The sequence below is a fragment of the Hippichthys cyanospilos genome, chromosome 3 (assembly GCF_059441005.1).
Source record: "Hippichthys cyanospilos isolate Australia breed blue-spotted pipefish chromosome 3, RoL_Hcya_1.0, whole genome shotgun sequence".
Classification (NCBI taxonomy): Eukaryota; Metazoa; Chordata; class Actinopteri; order Syngnathiformes; family Syngnathidae; genus Hippichthys; species Hippichthys cyanospilos.
The window spans coordinates 17,653,709-17,676,148 of NC_142371.1; the positions used below are offsets into that span (position 1 = coordinate 17,653,709).

Sequence of the window (22,440 nt, forward strand, 5' to 3'; positions counted from 1 at the left end):
GGGAAGTGATAACGAGGCACTAATAAAGGAATACAAAATAAATGGCTAGAGAACAGATCTGAACACAGAAAAGTTTAAAATGTTAAGTCAAACTTTTTTGTACTTAAACTTAGACTGCGTAGCGCCAGACTGTCAAATATAAGTGAGAATTTAGAGAAATAAAAAAATAAAAATAAAAGAAGTCAAAACCGTGGTTTTCATTAGCTAAAACAACACATTTGAGTAAGCCTGCTTTGTTCAAAAGTGATCAGTAGGAACAGCAAACGTGTAATCCGGTGCCTCTCTCCAGCCTATATCAAGCAGTTGAAGGCTGCTAGCCCCCGCTAGCTGCTAATGTTGGAGTCCAACCACTATTTGCCGGCAGCACGCTTAGAGCCGTGTAATACAACGTCTGCGTAATCGCGTGTAATCAGGCAAAATTCTCAAATGAACTTAGTTTCAGGACAGCGTTGCGTCGTTGACGGCGGGAGTGAGTCGAGTCAGCCTTTACACCGTACTACGTTGACAAGATCTCTTTGGATAAAAGTACACCAGGGAATTTTTGTTCATATGTCAGCTGAGAAGGTAAGATGTACTAAGAGATGGAAAATTTTAGGTTACAGAAAGTAAAAAACTTGCCACAATTTGGGTTTCAGCCAGAGATGATTCTGCGCAACAGTGAGGTAAACAAACTGTGGGTTGAGTAGAAGGACTTGTGGCTGGGTTTTTACTTCCTGGATCTGGATTTCCCATCTCTGGGTGTATTTTGAAGTCGGCAGCTGTCAGGCCTAGCATGAACACGTCTTTGACTTGGTCCTGACCGCGTTACTCATGGATTCGTTTCACCCCTACAGACAGATCTAAGCCTCGAAACAACGAAATTGTTGATGTTGGTCTGCGCAGCTTCCGTTCAACGTAAGAACTGTTCTTTCGTTGTTTCTGCCCTCAGATTTACCCCGATCCATGGCGGCTCCGGTCAATCAGTTATTGTCGCTTTCGCTCATCCTGGCGGCGGCGGCGGCGTATACCTTTAAAAACTGCATTGAGGAGAGGCAGTCGAGGAACCGCAGCTTCAGATGCAATCAGCAAAAGGAGACCAACGTTAGCACCATCGTGGACGACCTGCCGGAGGGCATCGTCAATCTCACCATTTTGGCCAATCCAATCCGCTACGTTCCCGACAGAGCATTTGCCCGCTTCAAGCACCTGCGGCTGCTTCGTTTGGACAGCAACCGTTTGAGAAGTTTCCATGACTTGGCTTTCTCCGACCTGCATCAACTCAGGTTTCTCAACTTATCCTACAACAACATCTCCCGGTTGAGCCCCTCTCTGTTCGCCAGCTTGCACAATCTCGCCTTTCTCTCTCTGAGACACAATCAGCTCAAGGAACTGCCGGTAGGAATTTTCTTCAATACGCCTAACCTCATCACTCTAATACTGCAGCAGAACCACCTGACAAACTTCTCGGAGATTGTCGCTTCCGTATCGCACTTGGGGAAGCTGAGCAGGCTGAACCTATGCCTAAACAAGTTAACTTCTCTGAAGCACTCCCAAATTCCGTTTCCCGGGAACCTCAGCCATTTGTACCTGTGTCAGAACAACCTGTCCACGTTAGGGTGCGAGCGCTCCTTCCTCTCTGATGTCAAGATCTTGGATTTGTCCTTCAATTATCGACTCGGGGCGGAGGCTTTTCTGGGCGTGGACATGGCGCGAACCAACTACGTGAACCTGCGCTCGACGGCGGTCGACGTGATGACGCTGTTGAACATCAGCAACATCCACGTAGGCCACGTGGACTTCACCGGCACGGGTGTGAAAAACAACTCCCTGCTACTGCGGCTGTGCAAGCTACTGAGCCAAAAGACGAAATATCTCAAGACGCTGCGTCTGGGCGGCAATGGCATCAGGGACATTCATCATGACACGCTGTCTCTTTGCCCAACTATCACTACATTTCTGGATCTGTCACAAAATAGAATCAAGAGCTTCCAAAACAAAAGCCTGACTTGCCTTAGTTTCCTTGGCAAGAACAGATATTTGAAAAAGTTCCACATCGAGCATAACCTTTTGACCGGTCTTCAATCGTGCAGGGGCGTGCAACCTTTCAAAGAGTTGAAGGAGCTCAGCTTCCGCTACAACCGTATCCTCATGGTGTATTCCTACGCTTTCCATCACACGCCAAATGTCGTTACCTTGAATCTAAACATCAACAATATCGCCTATCTCGATCAGAGAGCTCTCAAGGGGTTGTTCAGGCTCCGTACGCTGCGTCTGGACAACAACCTCCTCACTGACCTGTTTATTGAAACCTTTGAGGACCTATTGGCGTTGCAAACGCTCAACCTGCGCAACAATCGCATCTCGGTCATTTTCAACAAGACCTTCCGCCGCCTGGGTAATCTGACAACGCTGGACCTCGGAGGGAATAAGATCGGCACCATTCATTCCGGGGGACTCGAAGGACTCACAAAGCTTTCCAAGTTTTACCTGGACGGAAACAGACTGAGGCAGATCGACATGTCCCTCCATACTGCATTTCAGGGCACGCTGGCAGTTCTGGATTTAGAGGAGAACTTTATTCGCTACGCCAACATGTACAGCAGGTCACCGTTTGTCAACCTGAGCAGACTCAGAGACTTGAAGTTGGGTGGCCAGCGTCCCTTCGGCCTCACCCTACTGCCGCACAAGTTCTTCCGCGGCCTCGGCAGCCTCATTTCTCTTTACCTCTCCAACAATCAAATCTCGTACATTGCCCCCGATGCTTTCGACGACCTCGGGAACTTGCGCTTCCTCACGCTGGACAAGTGCTGCGACGTGAACATACCGCTACAACCGGGGGTGTTTAAGAATCTTGGCAACTTAAGCAGGTTGACTTTAGAGAACGCGGGCATCCAGACCTTCTCCAAGAAGGTGTTTGGCAATCTGACCAAGTTGGAGACATTGCAGCTCAACCACAATGGGATGCAAACCCTGGACGTGGACGCGTTGAAGGGCTTGACCCATCTGCGTTACTTGGACATGCGCAACCTTCCGCTCAGCTGCGCTTGCCTCAACACCTTGCTGCAGAATTGGACGGTGCGCAATCAAAGGGTCCAAGTGGTGCACGTCTACCATATGCCGTGCCAGGAGGGCAACAGGAGCTTCTACAACTTCGAGACCAACGTCTGCTACGTGGACCTCGGCAAGTTTCTCTTCTTCCACACGGCCGCCGTGGTCGCTCTGTTGACAGCTTTCCCGCTGATTTACGTCAAACTCTACTGGAAAATGAAGTACGGCTACTACGTGTTCCGCTCCTGGTTCGGAGAGCAGTGGCGTAGGTTCAAAGAGGAGGAAGAGAATTGTTTGTACGACGCCTTCGTCTCGTACAACTCCAACGACGAAGAGTGGGTCATGGTGCAGCTGCTGCCCAACCTGGAGGGCAAGGGTTCGTCTTTGAAACTTTGCCTGCATCACCGCGACTTCGAGCCCGGCCGGGACATCGTGGACAACATCGTGACGGCCGTGTACAGCAGCCGCAAGACCATCTGCGTGGTGAGCCGCAATTTCCTCCGAAGCGAGTGGTGCTCTCTGGAGATCCAGCTGGCCAGCTACCGGCTCTTCGACGAGCACCGCGACGTGCTCCTGCTGGTCTTCCTGGAGCCCGTCTCGGAACGTCAAATTTCCTCGTACCACCGCATGAGGAAGGTCATGCTGAAGAAGACATACCTGCAGTGGCCCGCCGCCGACCGCCTCAACCCCGAGCAGGCCCAGGAGCTCTTCTGGAACCAGCTGCGGCGTGCGGTGAAGTCCGGGAGCAAATTGGAGACGGAGGACATCCGGGAAAGTCGGGAGGATCCGGACAATGACGATTGCGGAGATTCTGATACTCAGACCCTCATCGCGGACGGGAATTACTACACTTAGAGGTTGCATTGAGCCAAATGCGTGTCCTCTGAGAATTTGATGTTTTGATGATGTCACAGACATTGAATTTAAAATCCCGCTAAGAGAAATTGGGAACTAAAAAAAATGCTACCTTTAGGGCTTCTTAATGCAGTTGCCTTAAGATCTAAGTGACTTGACCAAGGAGGGTTTGGGACACATTTTTGAAATGAATAAACCATTTTGTTACTAGGTGGCAATTATTATTATTAATTTTTGGACACAATTTGTCCATGAAGTAACAAATAAATGCGTGCTTACAGAGCAAAGAGAACAAAATATGCACATTACGTTAACGAAATCTGAGATGAAGGGATAGTCGAGGAAAGCAAGTCTTTACAACAATATCTTCAATGCACCCACCGCCATTATGAACACGGTATTCTGATTAATATCGCAATTGACTGAAAATGACATTGGAGTGTCCTCGGGATCGCATTGCAAACGTCGCAGCTGACCTGACGTCTGAGCTCGGTCGTCGGGACGTTTGTGACGCGAGTTCAAGAGCGCCTCGAAACGGATCGATTGATTTGCCTAATTTTTATTCCAAGAATGCATCATTCGTCTGAATACCATGTTTGGACTAGCTGAGGCACATAAGACACATTGTCAGATTTTTTTGTTTTGTTTTGTTTCTAGCTCCCCCTGGAGGAGTGTGTTAGTAGAGTTTCCTATTGCGAAATGACGTGAAGAAAGACGGAGGACTTTCCAGATTATAAATTGGTTGGTAAAGATGGTTGTGGAGGGAGGTTAAAGGCTGGGAGGAGAAAAAGGGTGCGAAAGAGTACTGTTGACTTTCAAATAAGCTGTTCTCCTCCTGGGAGAAGGTCTCCAGTGAAAATTGGCCCGTCAGCTCCTGGCGGGGGCTGAGTGGCATGGAGCTGGTCTGCGACAGACCCGACCTCCCCGGCGCGAAACACTCCGCGAAGGGATCAGAATCGACAAAGTCGCGCGCCGGAGGTCCCGCTCGCCAGAGGGGGTTTGGGGCGAAAGGCCCATGAACCGTCCCCGAGGAGGAGCCGGCGGTGCCGAAGTCCATGCTGAACTCAGGTGAGACACGAGGCCCGAAGACGTCCTGCAAAAAGTCCGGCGAGGTGTTCACGGGGCTTGATGGCCAACTGTTGGTCTTCACAGGAGACGAAGTCAGTCGGAGGCTAATCGCTGACCCCCCTCCCCCGATAAGATGTTCTTACCAGACCGAAGTGCTGCTGCGGTGGCGTACTGAGATCCCAGGACACACGCTTTCTTCCCTTCCGTGCGTTTTGCAAAACCGGAGCGTCCTGGCTTCCGAAATTAAAGGGATCTGTAGAGCGGACTTGAAACGGTGCTGGGAACGTATCTATAAAAAAAAAAGACCATAGGCATAAGCTTTGCATCAATACAACATAAACATAAGTTACGATTGCTGGCAGATTTTCATATGTAGCTCCTGAAGGTGTGTTTGAGAGAGGAGAATGGAAAACATGCAGGACTGCGGCCCTCAAGGACTGGAGTTTGAGACCTATGATCTAAAGCAGGGGTGTCCAAAGTCGGTCCTCGAGGGCCGCCGTCCTGCATGTTTTCCAGGTTTCTTTACCTGACACCCCTGATTCAAATGATCAGCTCATCAGCAAGCTCAGCAGAAACCTGATAAGGATCCTGATCATTTGAATCCGGTGTGTCACGCAAAGAAACCTGGAAAACATGCAGGACGGCGGCCCTCGAGGACCGACTTTGGACACCCCTGATCTAAAGGGTAGAATTAGATTTGCTCATAGCTGCAGTAACCCTTGGCAAAATCTCACATACCTCTCCATACCCCCAAGGTTACTAATCTTTGAAAACCACTGTTCAATAACAATCAGCACAATCTAATTGTGATCAATTCAACAGGATACGCAGTGTTATTTCAATTTTGGAGATTGGGTGCCTACCTGGCATCGGGCGCCTTTCCCAGTGTTTCCGTCTGGCCTTGGGCTTGTAGATCTCTTTTCTGAATTGAGGTTCCTGCAGGCCGGCGCCCGAGTGCACGTGGAGAAGGTTCCGCTGCAGGCGCTGTCCGTGCGCCTCCCGTAGCGCTCGCAGCAGCACCTCCCTGCTCTCAGCCAGCAGGTCCCGCTTCCTCATCAGCGGGAAGCTCAGCGCGTCTCGCAGACGCCGCGCCACCTCGCCGACGGACTTTTGGTTGGCGCCTTCTCTTGTGTCCGCCCCGGCTTCCGAAACAGGGCTGGGGGGCCGCCGCGCCTCGGCAGGAGACGGCGGCGCTCTCTGGCGCGGATCGGCTTTCGTGCTCTTTGCCGCCGGCGTGCAGGGAGAGCTTTCGTCTGAAGGTCGCTCTTCTTCTCTTTGCTCCGGCGTGGCGTCTGAACCTTGCTTTTCCTTCTCACATCTTTCCTGTGCCTCATCCGGACCACCGGCGTCGCTAAGGACATGCGAAGCCTCCGTATCGGCTTTGGATTCCTTCCCCAGGATGAGCCGCTCGATGTCGATGGACTTGACCTCACGTTTGAAGAGCCCGCGGTGACCCAGGAGGCGGGCCTCCGTGATGACGCTGGCTTCCTGCGCGGGAGCCGGCGCCTCGCGGAGCGGCGGCACGCAGTCCCCCATCCGGGTGTGACGGCAGCAGCCGTGCAGGTACCCGACATCCAGGCTGCCCTGAGGGTGGCACTGGTGGCTTTTGACCTTGTATTTGACCTTGCCACTTCTTGTCTGACCACGCTCCTTGCGTGACCTTAGTCGTTTAGTTTTGTGCTTGATCCCGTCCGCTTGGCATCTGCAGGCGCCAATGGAGCGGCCCTCTGTTGCGCGGTTCATATTGACTTGAGAGACAAAAAAATAAATAAATCTGGACTGAAAAAAAATCATACACATACAGTATGTTGACATTGCGGTACCCGTTGATGCCTAAATATATTTCAGATAATTCTAAACATTTTATGGTTGTGTTTCTGCCTTCAGCCAGATGCTAAGTAAATGCTAAATTATTTTGAGAATGTTACATTTATAAATATATATTTAAGATGCAAATGAGCGACAATAGGCAACAATGGCGTGATCCTTCCTGTAAGCCTGCTGTGTTACGTTTTTATTTCAATAGAAAAACAATGCAAACAAATGAAATTTGAAAGCCAACATATTGTTTTCATAATGTCCACAAATACTACCGTAATCTCCCAAATATCGGACGCACAGTTAATAATAAGGCCAAATTCGGATACAGTATTTTCTATGTTAGCGTGTATGAGACCCACCAAGAAATTGGAAACAAGGTAAAAGCAACAGCAAAACAGAATAAATCTCATCTTCTTTTGTTCATATCCGTAAATTATATATTTATTACGGATTAAGTTAAGGTGAACCATTGCATTTCTAAAGCAATGCAAAACGATATTGCTCAATAAATTGCATTACTCATCATTGATTTCTCGTGTGTGTACCTAATGTAGTGGCCGCAAAGGCTGCAGACGTTGGGAAAAAAGAAACAGCTTTACTTACAGACTGGTGAGGTCGCCATCTATTGGATGTTAGCAGAACCAAAAAAAAGGCGATCGGCATTCGAGTAGGGCCACTGCACCTGCAAATCGATCCATAATTTTAACATGTACAAAAATAACACGTTTGATCATAAACGTTTACAATCGACGACATCCGTTAGAAAACAGGTGCAATTTTAACACTGGACACACCTGAAGTAAGTTACGGCGCTCTGCCCACATTAACTGGAACTTAAGCCGCGTGTGGCGGAATCAACAGCAAAGCCGTTGTAAAAAGTTCAAATGAAACACTTAAAAAAAAAATACCGATTATCTGACGGGCATCACAGGGAGTCGTAAACTTCAACCGCTGCTCCAAACCAAATGCTTCGAATGCGCCTGCGCCGAGCGAGCGCAACCATAGTTCTCTCGAAGGTCTCTAACAGGTGGGATCGGTCCATTAACGCACACTTGTGAAGGGGGGAGTTTCACAACACAGCGCATCATTTTCTCCCGTTTTCTCAATTTACACGAAATAAATCTCAATATTTACACATCTAAATACTATTATTTACTATCCAATATTTAATCGTGTTTGTAAAATACCACCCAGGAAGTGAACTACTTCGAAATACGAAGCGTTCTTGACCCCCACGAAAAATATTGGTATGTGCCTCTAGCGTGAAAGCTCACTTCCTGAAACGGATTTTGGGAGATGATGACGGGATTTTGACTATTTAATCTATATTCAACGTGTATGTAAATTTATACTGGTTTTTCCCAACACATAACTTGGCGCGCAATAATTTCAACGACTAAAACTGAAACAAACATCTATTCTCCTTAAATGAATAAAAAGCAAACAAGCTAGCCACTCGTGCTAATTTCACTGGCGTTAAACTACCGCGCAGCTAGCTTAGCATTTTCTTGACTGTGTTCATTTTTCGGTTTGTAAAACAGAAAGTCCAAAAATCATACGCACCGGATTTTAAAGCGCTGATCGAGGCCGAGCCATGAGCGGCGACGAGCGGAACCCGGCCGCCACACCCACCCTCTGTGTGGACACCCAGGGAGACGGACGATGGATGTCCATGGTACGTGTATGTCATACCCTCATTTTTAATATTTGTAATCCCCAGTGACGTAATCGCGGACAGAAAGTCAATTTGCATGCTTATTGGAGAAACCAGACACACCAATAGGTACCTAACAAAAACTAGCATCTGTTAGTAATTGAACCAGTTGATTAAGATAGTGGAGTCTAATGACTCGACCACAAAAATAGGTCGACTCAAAAATTTGTCCCATGCTAACACGTTAGAAACACATTTCTAATCTTCAATAAACGTTATTGTGCTGTAATAAATACCAACCCAAATTCCACGAGACGCAATACCTCACGAGATCGAGCCCACTAAAACGAGATTTTTGCAGAATTTGCATTGTCAAGGAATACCTAATATACAGTTTTCCGTTTTCAAAATGTTTTCTTTTCCCTGATCAGAGTTGATCTGACCTGATTTTTTCTTAAACTCAATATTTTAACAAAATACATTAGAGCTCCTGTGTAAGGCCTTTTTTTTCTAACCTTGTCTTACATGCTATTCATTTACCATCCTTCAACTGGAAAACCAAAATATCGCCCCAGGTGATTTGAAGGGAATCGGAGCATCCTGTATCTCCTATGTAAGTCTGCAAATATTGAGATTGGGTATTAAACAAATGAAATAGTTTTGTATGTTGCTTGGTGGTAAAATAAACATAAACAAAGAAGACCAAACGACACATCTCAAACAAGATAAGATGAGCTTTATCGTCCACCAGGGAAATTAATGACCTACTATTTATATAAAGTAGACTTCTTTTTTTTTTTTTGCTAATCAACATTTTTTTTTCTAGTTAAACTTAATAAAATTTTATATCATTCTCTCCCAATGCATTTTGGTGGAGACTTGGCAACTGTCAGGCTGTCAGCATTAAAGCGTGCAGAGTAATCCGACTGTTCTTGCCAGCTGCCCATGCAGAGCGTTCAAGCAATGCTAGCTTGTGGCTAAATTATGCTAGTGGCTGAGGGGGGGGTTAAATAATTTCATCGCCATGTCAATTCTTTAATTTTTACCGCCGTATTTCAATTATAAATGTATTTTACACATTAACATTTGTTGACAATTTCAGCACAACCGCTTCCTGTCGGACAGCAAAGACAAAGAACCGGACGTCCTCTTCGTTGGCGACTTTCTGGTGCAGCTCATGCATCAGTTTGGTGTAAGAAACAACACTTTGTTCTTTTTGTTGTTGTTGTTTTTTTAACAATCCCAGACGTACATTTGAATATTTTTGTGGGGTTTGCAGGTGTGGCGGCAACTCTTCTCCCCACTCCACGCCCTCAATTTCGGGGTGGGCAGTGACGCCACGCAGCATGTACTCTGGAGACTGACCAACGGTGAACTGGACCACATCAGTCCAAAGGTATTCCGTTCACGTCATTCATTTTCAGAGAACGCTCACGGTCGTCGTCTGGCTTTTGTCGCTCCAGATCGTCGTGCTGTGGGTGGGGACCCAAAATCACGGACACACCCCCAAGCAGATATGCGGGGGCATCATGGAAATCGTTCAAGTGGTCAAGAACAAGCTGCCGCACGCTCACACGCTCGTACTCGTAAGTGCTCGTCACTCCTTCTTGCAGACGTGATATGGATCAAGTCGGAGACGCGTATCGTAGTGAATGCTGTTCCTAATATTTTGCTTCTCTGCACTGTAATTCCAAACCATGTTGAACTTGGCTTGGGGAATAAAGTTGTTGTTTTTTTTTTTTTGCGGACAATTAGAACTTTAATCAATGTAATGATTAAATGTAATGTAATTGTCCTTAGGTGTGATTGGGTACATGAATGGTTGTTTGTCACTGTGTGCCCTGCAATTGGCTGGCAACCAGTTCTGAGTGTCCCCCATCTACTGCCCCAAGCCAGCTGGGATAGGTACCAGCAGGCCTGCGACCCTTGTGAGGATAAGCGGCTATAGAAAGCGGACGGATGGATAATTCCTGCTGGTGTCATTATCAGCATCAGACAATATTCTATGCTGCAATATTATTATCAGAAGTGAAAATTGCATTGCGATAACCCTAAACAAAAAAACTTGAATACTACTCATGTCAACTTTATACTTAGAGCACCCGAAAGCAACTACCGCTGCATTAGTCGACAAGAAAGACTGCTAAAAGGGTTCCATTTTCACATGGCTTCTTTGCAGGGACTCCTACCGAGAGGCAAATCCCCGAACCCTCTGCGGGAGCGCAACGCCGAGGTCAACCGGTTGGTGCGGGAAGCCGTGGCGGGCCTCCCGCACGCATCCTTCCTCAACGTGGACCCGGGCTTCGTGCACTCCAACGGCAGCATCTCCCACCAGGACATGTACGACTACCTTCACCTCACCCCGCAGGCCTACCAGGCCGTGTGCGAGCCGCTGCACGCTCACCTCAAGTCCATGCTGGACAGGTCCGCTGACATCTGAGACACACACACACACACACTTGCACTGGTCTTTAACACTCTGCTAGCTTAGCAAAAATGATGAATAATATCGATGGCGACGCGGTTGTCGATCACTGTTACAAGTCGTGGGACCAAAAGACTAAAATCCGTGTGAAACGCTAGAGAGAACAACTAATGTCCCGCTTCAGTCCCCGTAAAGCTCCCACTCGTGATTCCCCTCCGTATATGGCGTCATTGTTGTCCTTGAGCACTTTTTTTGCTTCAGCTCCTGTATTTTAAAGCAACAGATGAGAGGCTGTCTTTGCCACCAATGTGTTTGTCCAACAAGTCTTGTGTCGGGAGGCCCCGCATGAATTTGGCCCCTAGGAACATTCCGCTGCTTCCATTCCTGAGCGGTGTAAGCTGAGAAAATGAATTAAAGAAAGACGACAGCATTTTTGGGGTGTGTTTCGTCTTATTGACACAGTTTCCGCTGCGGACGCTGACCCGCGAGACGCTTCTGAGCAGCTCAAAGCACTGCCTCTAATTTGGTTGCAGATGTCCTCAAAAGGTCTGCGATGATGTCCAAAATAAGAATCCCGATTGCTTGATTTGACATGTACGATAGCCAGCTTTTTAAATGTTAATATCGCCGAGGATCGGCTTCATTAATCATGGCAGCCGATTTCGAGATCGCGATCGAAATTCAATTCATTGTGCAGCCCGACATGGTTTTTTTTTTTGATATCTTATGGAAAGTTACAGTATATCGAATAATTGGCTATTAGGATATAAAATAAAATGTGTGTTCGCCTTGGTTAACGAACCACTACGAATACAAAAGACAATAAAACACATATCTACTTAGTACTTTAATCGTTTCTGGTGTTTAGATTTAGATTCTAACAATGTTCTGGTATTTGAATAAAAATAAAACATGTTATTGTTTTGTTAAAGGACAACTATAACTACAGACAATACACACATTTCCACCATATCCCCATTTTTTGTTTTTTTATGAAATGAACTGCCATTTCTGCACATTTGTGCACAACAGCACATTTGAGGAGACCTGCTTTGTTCACAAGTGATCAGTAGGAACGGCAGCCGTTTCAGGTGAGTCATTTTCTCTCTATTAAACTGCTTTTGACACCTCGTTCCATGTCTCTAAATGGACCCCGCTTTGAGAACCGCCAGTTTATACAACGCGCCCATACTTATGGCCTTCAATTCTGAGAAAAAGAAACGTGTTATATTTGGGGAATTATGGTAATTTAATAACAGGTCACCAGAGCTAAGAAGATAACATGGTTCAAGGTCCGACCCGTCTTTGGAATTTTATTGATTTGTAGAATAATACCACATATCAATGCACACTAAAGTTCATACACACGCGTCATACAGTTTGATCTCCCGTGCCGCGGGTCGGGAAAAAAAAGTGCAAGACTTGATTATCATCAAGTGAAATAATGGAGCCACTTGGAAAAGAATTCCAGTGTGTTCCAGTGCAGTGGCAGCAATAATCACAACATGCTGCCGTTCAAACCTAGGAAAAAATAATCTCATAGTCGGAAATGTCAATACGACTTTGCATTATACGGACAACCAAAAATGACACTTGACCGTTTTGCCAACTAAAATTTCAGACCATTCGGAGCTATTCAGTGGAAGAGAACCGGGACGGACATGAGAAAAACACTAATGATCGCGAGGAATTTTTGGGATGGGGGTTGAAGTGCAGTAGTAGAACCTGAAAAAGAAGAAAAAAATATGTGTAGCAATCATTTTTAGAGATTTGGAGGGAATTTGTCTTTTGTGTTGAAGGAAGAATCGCACTCACCAAACAGGCCGATGGACTTGGTGTGAGACATGCTGATATTGGTGACGTAGTTGGTGGCCTTGCACGTGTAGTTGGACTCCAGCAGCGGGATTTGAAAGATGCTGTCGAAGGCGACGGCCGACGACGGCTCATCGTTTAAAAACCACTCGTACTGGCTTTCCGGCTGCGAATCGGCGACGCATTTGATGGTAACGGTCAGGTCTTCCCTGGACAAGGTCGGACCGAGGATCGTCACGCTGACAGGCCCGTCTGCAAGAAAAGAAATTGGTGAAATGGAGAAGGATGATAGCTTTTTTGGTAAGCTTCTTTAAGTATTTTTTCCTGTAATGTTGAATAATGGATAAGAATGCAGACATGATAACACTAATGTTTACTTACTTAATTTTGAACGAACTGCTATAATGTCTGCCAAATGCTAAATGTTTGTGCACATACATATATATATATATATATATATATATATATATATATATATATATATATATATATATATATATATATATATATATATATATATATATATATATATATAGAGAGAGAGAGAGAGAGAGAGAGAGAGAGAGAGAGAGAGAGAGAGAGAGACTACTAGCTCATTAATACAATAATGGTAGAGTATGAGAGCTAAAAGTGCTACGTTATTAGCATTCATCATCAAATACATTTGTCAATCCCCTCGAGTACTCACAGTTGACCAGGAGCTCGTACGGGGGGCTTTCGTGGGGTCCCACCAGATTACTGGCGATGCACTGGTACGTGCCGTTGTTGTAGCGCATCAAGGGCGCGAAATGAAGCTTGTCGTCCTCCATGTGGTATTGAGAGTGGTTGGAGGCGGAGCCGTTGGCCGCCAGGTGCACACCGTTCTTCCTCCACTGGACGGACGTGTACGGCCCGTCCACCACACAGGTGAGCGTGAAGTTGTCGCCGTCGATGGGAATCGTCTCGTTTTGGACCATCACTGACTCGATATTCTCTGAAAATGTTCACACGCTATGAAAAGGCGCAGTAGTCAACTAAACATTATTTTGAAGTGGATGTACACTCCCTGATATGATTTACAATATGTTCTATGCGCCTCCAGTCTAATCACAGCATTCTGATTAGTTTTGTTTTTGTGGAATTTTTTTTTTCCCATCCATCTCGAGGTGGCCATTTTGCCACTTGCCGTCGACTGAAGATGTCATCCCATTTGCTCGAGGCTCAGTTAACGACCGTTTGCAACTTTTTCTAGCTGAGCCCTGAATGGTCATTAAGTGAGCCTTGAGCAAGTGTGATGTCATTATCAGGCGACAGGGAGCGGCAAAATGCCCGCCCCCCTTTATGGATAAAAACAAGTTGACTTGTATCCGTTCAAAAACGGGCCTTTTTTGCCGAAATTGACAGTGTATGGATTGTCCTAACAATTGATATGCCCAGTAACTACAATGCACTAGCCAAACATGATAATGAAATGTTAACTGTCTTATAAATTAGTTTCAAACAAATTTGCATTCCTCCTCTGATGGGCTCTTGACCAGGAAATGTTTTTTTAAGATAGAACTTTAATAAATCCCTAATTAAAGACTTTTTTAGTCCATTCAATTTCAGCAATACTTTGTTTTACTTGTACTGTACGTTGCAGATGAACTTTAGACATATTTAGACAAATGTTAATGAAACTCTCTTCTTCACCCCTTCGCTGGCTTTATTTTTGTGTTACACTTATATTACTGTGTTGTGTTTCAATTGAAGTGTTCTAAAACAGAAACAAGTTTTAGTGTGAGTGCAGAGAGAAGTAGTCCAGTGCCTGACGAATGACGGACCAGAAAAAACAAAATGTCAAATGTCGCTCTCTAATGGTGGCGGAAGTATGTGGCAAAAATACACCGATGGACTGACGGACCGACGATTACAATTCCGTCTGGCTTGCCAAAATTACGGACCGACGATGACGGAAAAGGGAAGGGCCTCTGACGAATGTCGGAGCGGCAAAATATGTAAGTTGCCCACCTGTGAAAGTAATCGGGAGTTGCAGGCCGAGTGTCCGGGAAATACGCGGAAATGATACATAGCGACTGATATTGATATACAAACAGTTGCGATTTCTTACCAATGACCTGGAGCATGAGGGCCTTTGTGCTGTTTTTTCCCGACACAGGATTGCGGGCCATGCAGGTGTATTGCCCGCTCATGTTTAGCGTCAAATTTGGCGTCACATACACAGAGCCGTTGGCAATCAGGGTCATGTTGCTCCACCAGCTCATGTGGCTGTCAGGCAGCGACACTGCCGAGCAGTTCAAGCTTACCGACTGCCCCTCCACTGCCATGGACGGTCCGTCAATCATTGGCGTCTCTGGTCCAACTGCGACAGTAAAACCCAAAAGTTGATTTAGTTATTTGGGTAAAAGGCCTTGAAACCAACTGTATTTGCTAAGTGCCTATTGTACCGCCCCCAGGTGGTCAAAGCATGCACAACAGAATTGTTCACACAGCAGAATTTCACAGGTCATATTTCAATATAGGTAATATTTCAATATGACAGGCAATCATGCTGCTTTTATCTCCGAATTCGGGCTCTCGTCAGAATGTTTGCCTTAAATTTAGGACCTGACTTTAAAGCAGTGCTTCTCAATTATATAAAACGAATAAAAACGAAATTCTGAATTCCGACTAAAATGAGGATTCCGAAGTCTTTCTTTAATATAGTCAAAAGTGAGAATCCTGCCAAACTTTGAAACCTTCAATGACCATTGTTTTTTTCCGTAAACAATTTGTATAAACAAATATATTTTTAAATTCAGTATTATTCTTGCTGTTAAATGACATTTTAACAATTATGATATACAATATTGACCACTGTTCAATTATACATCCAAATCTAAAGTATGCATATTTCATTAAATTTATTTTTCTAATTCCATTGTCAAATTCATTGGTAAAAGCCCCTAAATATCTTTACCATTTCTTGTCTTTCGTTGATTGACTGGTAGACAACCCCATGGTTTTCATTACAACATACTTGTGCGTGTTATATACCTCCACGTAATACTCACAGTTTACAATAAGCGAGTGCGGAGGGCTCGCCATTTGTTGAGCCGGATTAATAGCCCAGCAGTGGTACTGTCCGGAATCGTTACGGTGCAGTTCGGTGAAGTTGACTGTACGGTTATCCGAGGACATCGCGATCCTGGCGTCCGTCATGAGGGCCTCTCCGTTCTTTTGCCATAGCACTTGGTCAGCGGGGCCGGACACGTTGCACGTCATCATGTAGGAGTATCCTTCCACCGGGGGATGCGCGGGCACCTCTATGTGTACGTATTTTATTTCCTCTGTGGAAAAAAAAACAAACACAAAGGTGGTTGAGTGGAAATATTTAGTTTTTGTTGTGATCCATCATCTACTGCTTTAGTCAGAGTTGGGTTGCTGGACAGCAGTGTTCGCAGGGAAATCCAGACTTCCCTTTCCCCAGCCGCTTCGTCCAGCTCCTCTGGGAGGATCCCCAGGTGTTCCCAGGGCCACCGAGAGACATAGTTTCTCCAGCATGTCCTGAGTCGCCCTTTGAGTCTCCTCTCGCTTGGACATACCCAGAACACCTCACCAGGGAGGCATCTAGGAAGCATCCTAACCAGATGCCCGAGCCAGCTCAGCTGGCTTCTTTCAAAATGGAGGAGCAACAGCTTTACCCCAAGTCCCTACCAGATGACCAAGCATGTCACCTATCTCCAAGGGAGAGCCCAGACACCTTGCGATCAAAACTAATTTGAGCCGCGTGTATCCGGGATCTTGTTCTCATGACCATAAGTAAGGGCAGGAACCTAGATGGACCCAACTCAGTTCCTTCCTTATCACGACGTTGCAGAGACAATCTGCAACACAGCAGACGCTGAACCGTTCTGCCTGTCGATCACATGTTAAATCCTTACTTCACTTGCGAACGAGACCTAAAGATACTAGAACTCCCCCGCTTAGGACAGGATCTCTCCTTGACTGACGAATACAGCATAACTTCAAAGGACAGTAACAAAATATTGATACTTAGTTTCTCCCGCCGCTGGTTGTTTTTGCTGGAAAATGTTAACGTGATCTCACCGAGCACGGTCAGAGTGGTATCGGCTGAGCTGTTGTCGCCACTGATGGCGTTGCGGGCCGTGCAGGTGTATGTCCCGCTCATGTTTGTGCTGAGAGTGGTTGTTAGGTACACGGAGGTGTTGGCCACCTGGGTGCCATTGAAGAACCACATATACTCGCTAGGGGGGTACGATAAGGCACTGCAATTGAGTGTGGCGTTGCTTCCTTTTAGCGTCGCAATGGGTGACGTGACGTTTGGCGTCCCGGGTCCAACTAAAAGAAAAATATTCAATTGTCATAGATACAACAGTTGTTGTGTCATGCTTCAAGATAGGTCATATACAAAAAATACTTACATACGATGTTGAGGGTATAATTCCCACTGATTAAACTGCTAAGAGGGTTCGAAGCTTCACACGTATAATTCCCTTTGTGGGATTCGGACACAGGGTCAAAGGTGAGGGTGGAGTTATCCGAAGAGAGGCTCATGTTGCTGTACGTGTATACCGGGGCTCCGTTATGCGTCCACATGATGGACACCACGCTTCCTACGGTCTCGCAGGTGAGGTTGAACGTGTGGTTCAGGATCGGATGCATGCCAGCCGCCGTTACGGAGGCCATGCTCACCGGAGCTGTGGGAGAATTGAACATGGTATGTCAGAGGCCGCTATTTGTGGAAATGTAGGATCTCCTCTTCCACTTACCTAAAACAGTGAGCATGTGTTGCGCTGTGCTGTTTTTCCCAGTGAAATTGTTGAAGGCCATGCAGGTGTATGTCCCGCTCATGTTGAGTGACAATGGTCCCGTCATGTACTCGGAGGTGTTTGCCACCTCAGTGCCGTTGAAGTGCCAGCTGTACGTGCTGGGAGGATGTGAGTCGCTAGAACAGTTGAGATGCACCTGGTCCCCAGTCAAGGCCATGGAAGGTGCCATGATCACAGGTGTGGATGGACCATCTTCAGAAACAAGCAGTACATCAGTGACATCAAGATTACTTTTGAGTGAAGACTACTATCAAGACAACACCAACTGAGACCAAGGGATTATTAAGACGAGAGAGACTGAGACTAGACCAAGACTTTGGAAGGTTGAAACTGAGACTAGACCAAGACTTTGGGAGAACGAGACGCAGACCGAGGTTAGACCAAGACAAATCGGAGACTCGACCTAGACTTTCAGAGGTCAAGACCAAGATTTGAACAAGACTTTTGTAGGTGGAGACTAAGAGCGAACGAAGACTTTTGGAGGTCAAGACTGAGACTAGAGTAAGACTTTTGGAGGTCGAGACCGAGACTGGAGCAAGCCTTTTGGAGGGCGACAATGAGACTAGAGCGAGACTTTCAGAGATTCAAGACCAACATTAGACCTAGACACTGGGATGTCTAAACAGACTAGAGTAAGAATTTTGGAGATCGAAATCGAGACTACAGCAAGACCTTTGGAGAACCACAACACTAATATCTACAGATGTTTGTGGTTACTTAACTTACCAGTATGTCTAACAGTATGTCAGTCGATAAGTTTGTTTTTTGTTTTTTTATTAGCGGAACAAATATTTCGACTTACGGTAGACTTCCAGGGTGTAGGGACTACTGGTCATGTTGCTCACAGCGTTGAAAGCCTGACACTTATACTGGCCAGCATCAGAGGACTGGGCCGGGTTCAGAGTCAGCGTCCGGTTGTCGGCATCAAAAATCGTAGTGTTGTCAGCCAACACCAGATCGCCGTTCTTCATCCACTGGATGATTTCTGCCTCCCCGCTCACGTGACAGTTGAGAGCGAAGGGCTCGTCGGCCACCGCCACACCACCCGTGTGGTTCACCGTCACGGCCGTTATCGGCGCTGTGGGTCAGATTCTTGTTTATTGCAAAACATCATTTCCAAAAGATTTGATATTAGTTTCGATCTCAAATGGCATGAGATTGACTTTTTTGTCCTTCGCCAGAAAACCCGTCCTGCAAGTAAGCCCGCATCAAACCACTTCGACTTTGTTTGAGATAGACCCAAGTCCAGATTTCTTGTCACGTGTGGGCTCTACTGCCACTCGGAAAGGACAACCCATCCACTTTCTACCGCTTATCTTGTTGAGATTCAGACTACATCCTGGATTGGATGCCGGTCAGTTGTACAGTTGATTTACCTTGCACATGTTGATGGTAAAATAAGTCTTTTTTGGTGATGATATAGGAAATCACAGGAATGTTCTATATCTATCCTAAGCCCAACCTTCCTTCTGTCCACCAGTACATCCAGCCTCTAAGCCGACCGCTTCACTGCACAGCGCCGTAGTCGGCAAATATGGAAATTCAGACAACCGTTGATTTTCTACCGGCAGAACACAGAACCTTACCCAAGATCCTGATCATTGCGCTGACACTGTTGAACCTGGATGTGACCGAGTTGTACAGGAGACACTGGTATTCCCCTGAATGGCTCTCCTCAACCATCGGTAGCACAAGTTGCGCCTCGGTGTGGTTAAGGTTCGTTCCGTTTCGCGTCCACTGGATTGTGGCGGCGGGCTTGGACTCAGCCGAGCATGACAGAGTGATGTTTGAACCCGTGATGTGGGTGTGCATCAGGGGCGAGACTGACACGGCGGCGTTCGTTGGTCCGTCTGGGCAAATGAAGAGAATGCCAAATTTTGTTTTGCTCGTTTGATGGTTAGCGATAGTATGTTAAACCTTTTTGAGATTTAGTGGACTGAAACTGGACTAAAACTATCAAATATTGAAATGACGACGTAAACCGTCGTAAATGCTAATAAGCAGTTTTGTCAGGAGATTAAATCTAAGAGTAAAAGTACGATAGCTGCCGACGTCAACCGGATTCCATTTTCGTCCACCCCTGGTTGATCTTGTACATAAATAAAGAACTGTAGTAAACAAGCAGGTGAGTTTATCACGTACATCCCCGTCCCGTTGATGGTTAACCTTTTTCAAGACAAAATGAAAATCCTCAAGTACCAAGACAGCCACATTTATGATTAGTTGTTTTATGAGTGCGTAAAAATGCTTCCAACTCACAGCTGATGTTGAATTGCACCGTCAAACTGATTCCCTGGCTGATACCGTTGGTCACGTTACACCTGAACGGGCCTTGGTCGTAGCGCGTCACTTTGGTGAGGGTGAGCTGGGAGCCGTCCTCGCTGAAGTGGACATATCCGCCGGGCGTCACCTCAGCCGTATTATTTAGCCACGTGAAGGACAGGGAAGTGCCTGTCACCACTGTGCAGGTGAGCGTCACCGTGTCGTTGAACTCCACCAGGTCGGTCCCGTTCGCCGTCATGGACACACCCGAAATGGGCTCTGTTTAGAAGGAAGCTTTTGTCAGACACTGGAACAATTTATCAAAAAAAAAAAGTCAAAGTTGAAGTACGGATTCTTTATTGTTGTTAAAAAAACAAACAAAAAAAACATACAAAGATTCATATACATAAAAACTCATTGTTACTGTAGCTTCACTAACGTGAAAATGATCTAATCATAATATGATTGATAGTATGGCTAAGCGCAAAAGATTTTTCAATTTGTACATCCAATAAATGAATTTGTAAATAGAAATGCTCTACTGATGCATTTATGTAAAACTCCAATACTCATTTTAAACTAATACTCATTGAACTTGAGGACTGGAGTCTATCAAGATTAGTGACTAGGGGTGACGCGGTTTAGTGGTAGAGCGGCCTTCTCCCAAGAGATTGTAATTTTGATCCCCTGACCGTTGTGAACATATCAATGTGTCATAGTTTGACACCTGTGATTTATCAGTTGCTGAAGGGAAAAAAACGGAGTCTATGGCAGTTTCGGGTGGTTATGGGCAGCCGTAGCCCAAAAGAGTGTGGCACAGGTGGGAGGGGTCTGTCATTATCCTCCTAGCACTCTCGTCCCATAGGGTTAAACCCCTTAGCTGGCTTTGTATTCGTGTTACACTTATATTACTGTGTTGTTTTTCAATTGCAGTGTAACTGTAGAACCTCAGACATGGTGTTAACGTTTTGTGTAAATAATAAAAAAGGAAAAATAATTCATATGAATGCAGACCGAGGTAGACCCGCGACCGATGGACCGGAAATAAAAGGTCAAATGTCACTCTCTAGTGGTGGCAGAAGGGCAGGCAAAAGTACGCCAACCGACTGACGGACCGACGATTACAAATTCGTCTGGCTTGAAAAAACGACTGTCCGACAATGACGGAAAGGGGGTGGGCTCTGACAAATGTCCGACCAGCAAAAACATAGAAGTTGCCCATCTCTGGCAACGATCATCCATCCATCCATCCATCCACTTATTCTTATTTGAGTTGGCCTGGAGCTCAATCCACATTTAGACATCCATCTGTTTAGATTCGAGCCTTCACCTGTCAGTCCCAAGCACCGAGAACATCCATCCATCCGTCCCAAACGTCAAAGCGTCCATCCCTAATTCCAACCGTCCATTTACTCCCGTTTATGGTCGTTTATCTCGTCAAACAACATGCTGTCTCGACCGACTGAATCGATCAGTCGTCGTAACCGATTGATCGATTGATCGATTGATCCATTTGCTTATCCCCGGAAATACCGTCAGTCTCTTCAAACTCCTTACCTTGAACCGACAGCGTTAACTGGGACGGAGGGGAAGCCACATCCTGAAGCGTGTACGTCCCGGACTCGGCCAGCCCGACCGATATCACCGTCAAGGCCGAGGTGCTGGTGTTGAACGTCACTCTCCCCGTCCAGTTGGCGGCGGTGATGACCCCTCCGGGGACTATGATGACCACCAGGTTATTGTTGAAGAGCCACGCGCCCGTGGTGACTTGGTTCTGGCCGAAAAGTGTGACGTTCTTCCCCACGGCGATCGGGTTCTCCGAGGCGCTTATACCCTGAGCTCGGGCACGATCTGCATCCAGGAAAACGCCGAGCGGCCGCTTGGTATCGTTTGATTCAACGATATTTGTCAAGTCTTACCTGTTGAGCAGAATAACCCCAATATGATGATGAGATACACTAACGGAGGCTCCATGCTGCGCTCCCTTGGGCCTTCTCGGCGAAACTAATTCCAACCCTAAGAAGTCGACCAATCCCGTGGGCTGTCTCGATGGCAAATATTTGCTGCGCGCAACTTTCTGTTGATGCAAATGCTCGGCTTTGCCACCACAAAGCCACCACGCCCTGTTTTGCCCTGATCCTCCTGGAGCTGTGCCGCAGGAGTGTCCATTTACTGTAAACCTCCAATCTTGTCCGGCAACTTTCCGTCCACTTGTCATGGGAGTTGGGGGGGGGGACACACACAATACTGACGCTGTCCATTCAACCTCAACAGAAGGACCTTTGAACTTGAGACGCATTCCTCCAGGTGATGAATAAACACTGGAAAATGTGGTGTCACGAATAAACATGTTTAGTTAGGCAAACAGGAAAATGATACGTTTTGTCAATAGTCAAGATTTTGGTGTAATCCTCCTGTTACGTTGCGTCTAAATTTCTAGAACAAATGGGATGTGTTTTCAAAAAATCTGGTCGATGTCTCCGAAAATCCAGTCCAGGGTGTCCCCCACCTACTGACCGAAAACTGCTGGGATAGGCACCAGCAAGCCAGTGACCCAAGTGATGATATGCAGATACAGATGATCTGTATCTGGGCTTCTTCCTTCTCCCAAAGAAATTTTCCAAAGATGTCTGTTTCTCCCTTGTTTTACGATGTGAGTGAAATTTTTGCTCTCAGGTGACAGAAATGACTCAAAAGGAATCCCA

The 22,440-nt window shown here is 46.3% G+C and overlaps 4 protein-coding genes across 5 annotated transcripts; 2 read left to right on the forward strand and 2 right to left on the reverse strand.

The window, feature by feature from the left end:
• The first annotated feature begins 936 nt into the window (after window positions 1-936).
• tlr21 (toll-like receptor 21) lies at window positions 937-4,179 on the forward strand. The gene has a single exon (XM_088410165.1). The coding sequence runs from the start codon at window positions 943-945 to the stop codon at window positions 3,880-3,882; it is 2,940 nt and encodes a 979-aa protein (XP_088266291.1). The 5' UTR covers window positions 937-942; the 3' UTR covers window positions 3,883-4,179.
• Window positions 4,164-7,732, reverse strand: prr19 (proline rich 19). Of its 2 annotated transcripts, none has more exons than XM_088410167.1 (5): window positions 7,680-7,732; window positions 7,375-7,453; window positions 5,814-6,698; window positions 5,094-5,239; window positions 4,164-5,026 (listed from the first exon to the last, which is right to left on the reverse strand). In XM_088410167.1, the coding sequence occupies exons 2-5, from the start codon at window positions 7,391-7,393 to the stop codon at window positions 4,559-4,561; spliced, it is 1,518 nt and encodes a 505-aa protein (XP_088266293.1). In that variant the 5' UTR covers window positions 7,394-7,453; window positions 7,680-7,732; the 3' UTR covers window positions 4,164-4,558. The 2 variants fall into 2 exon arrangements, with proteins under 2 accessions (XP_088266293.1, XP_088266292.1); XM_088410166.1 differs by having other exon boundaries at window positions 7,566-7,720.
• Window positions 7,733-8,027: 295 nt separating this feature from the next.
• Window positions 8,028-11,280, forward strand: pafah1b3 (platelet-activating factor acetylhydrolase, isoform Ib, gamma subunit). Its single transcript, XM_088410151.1, has 6 exons — window positions 8,028-8,107; window positions 8,313-8,446; window positions 9,528-9,617; window positions 9,705-9,821; window positions 9,889-10,011; window positions 10,605-11,280. The coding sequence occupies exons 2-6, from the start codon at window positions 8,366-8,368 to the stop codon at window positions 10,863-10,865; spliced, it is 672 nt and encodes a 223-aa protein (XP_088266277.1). The 5' UTR covers window positions 8,028-8,107; window positions 8,313-8,365; the 3' UTR covers window positions 10,866-11,280.
• Window positions 11,281-12,136: 856 nt separating this feature from the next.
• ceacam1 (CEA cell adhesion molecule 1) lies at window positions 12,137-21,821 on the reverse strand. The gene is made up of 13 exons (XM_088410150.1): window positions 21,655-21,821; window positions 21,293-21,586; window positions 19,733-20,014; window positions 19,060-19,323; window positions 18,276-18,551; window positions 17,414-17,665; window positions 17,066-17,341; window positions 16,731-16,982; window positions 15,695-15,970; window positions 14,752-15,003; window positions 13,351-13,635; window positions 12,666-12,914; window positions 12,137-12,575 (listed from the first exon to the last, which is right to left on the reverse strand). The coding sequence occupies exons 1-13, from the start codon at window positions 21,707-21,709 to the stop codon at window positions 12,487-12,489; spliced, it is 3,102 nt and encodes a 1,033-aa protein (XP_088266276.1). The 5' UTR covers window positions 21,710-21,821; the 3' UTR covers window positions 12,137-12,486.
• Between the last annotated feature and the right edge of the window lie 619 nt (window positions 21,822-22,440).

Bases quoted from the DNA above. Each gene is read 5' to 3' on its own strand.
- tlr21 (XM_088410165.1), top strand. From the start codon at position 943: ATGGCGGCTCCGGTCAATCAGTTATTGTCGCTTTCGCTCATCCTGGCG.
- prr19 (XM_088410167.1), bottom strand. The intron at 5,240-5,813 runs GTAGGCACCCAA...TTTTTTTTATAG, and splicing joins GGAAAGGCGCCCGATGCCAG to ATACGTTCCCAGCACCGTTT. The intron at 5,027-5,093 runs GTAAGAACATCT...TCTCCTGTGAAG, and splicing joins CGCAGCAGCACTTCGGTCTG to ACCAACAGTTGGCCATCAAG.
- pafah1b3 (XM_088410151.1), top strand. From the start codon at position 8,366: ATGAGCGGCGACGAGCGGAACCCGGCCGCCACACCCACCCTCTGTGTG. The intron at 9,618-9,704 runs GTAAGAAACAAC...TGGGGTTTGCAG, and splicing joins AGCTCATGCATCAGTTTGGT to GTGTGGCGGCAACTCTTCTC. The intron at 9,822-9,888 runs GTATTCCGTTCA...TTGTCGCTCCAG, and splicing joins TGGACCACATCAGTCCAAAG to ATCGTCGTGCTGTGGGTGGG.
- ceacam1 (XM_088410150.1), bottom strand. From the start codon at position 21,709: ATGGAGCCTCCGTTAGTGTATCTCATCATCATATTGGGGTTATTCTGC. The intron at 18,552-19,059 runs GTAAGGTTCTGT...TCTGACCCACAG, and splicing joins CGCAATGATCAGGATCTTGG to CGCCGATAACGGCCGTGACG. The intron at 15,971-16,730 runs GTGAGATCACGT...TTTTTTCCACAG, and splicing joins TACCACTCTGACCGTGCTCG to AGGAAATAAAATACGTACAC.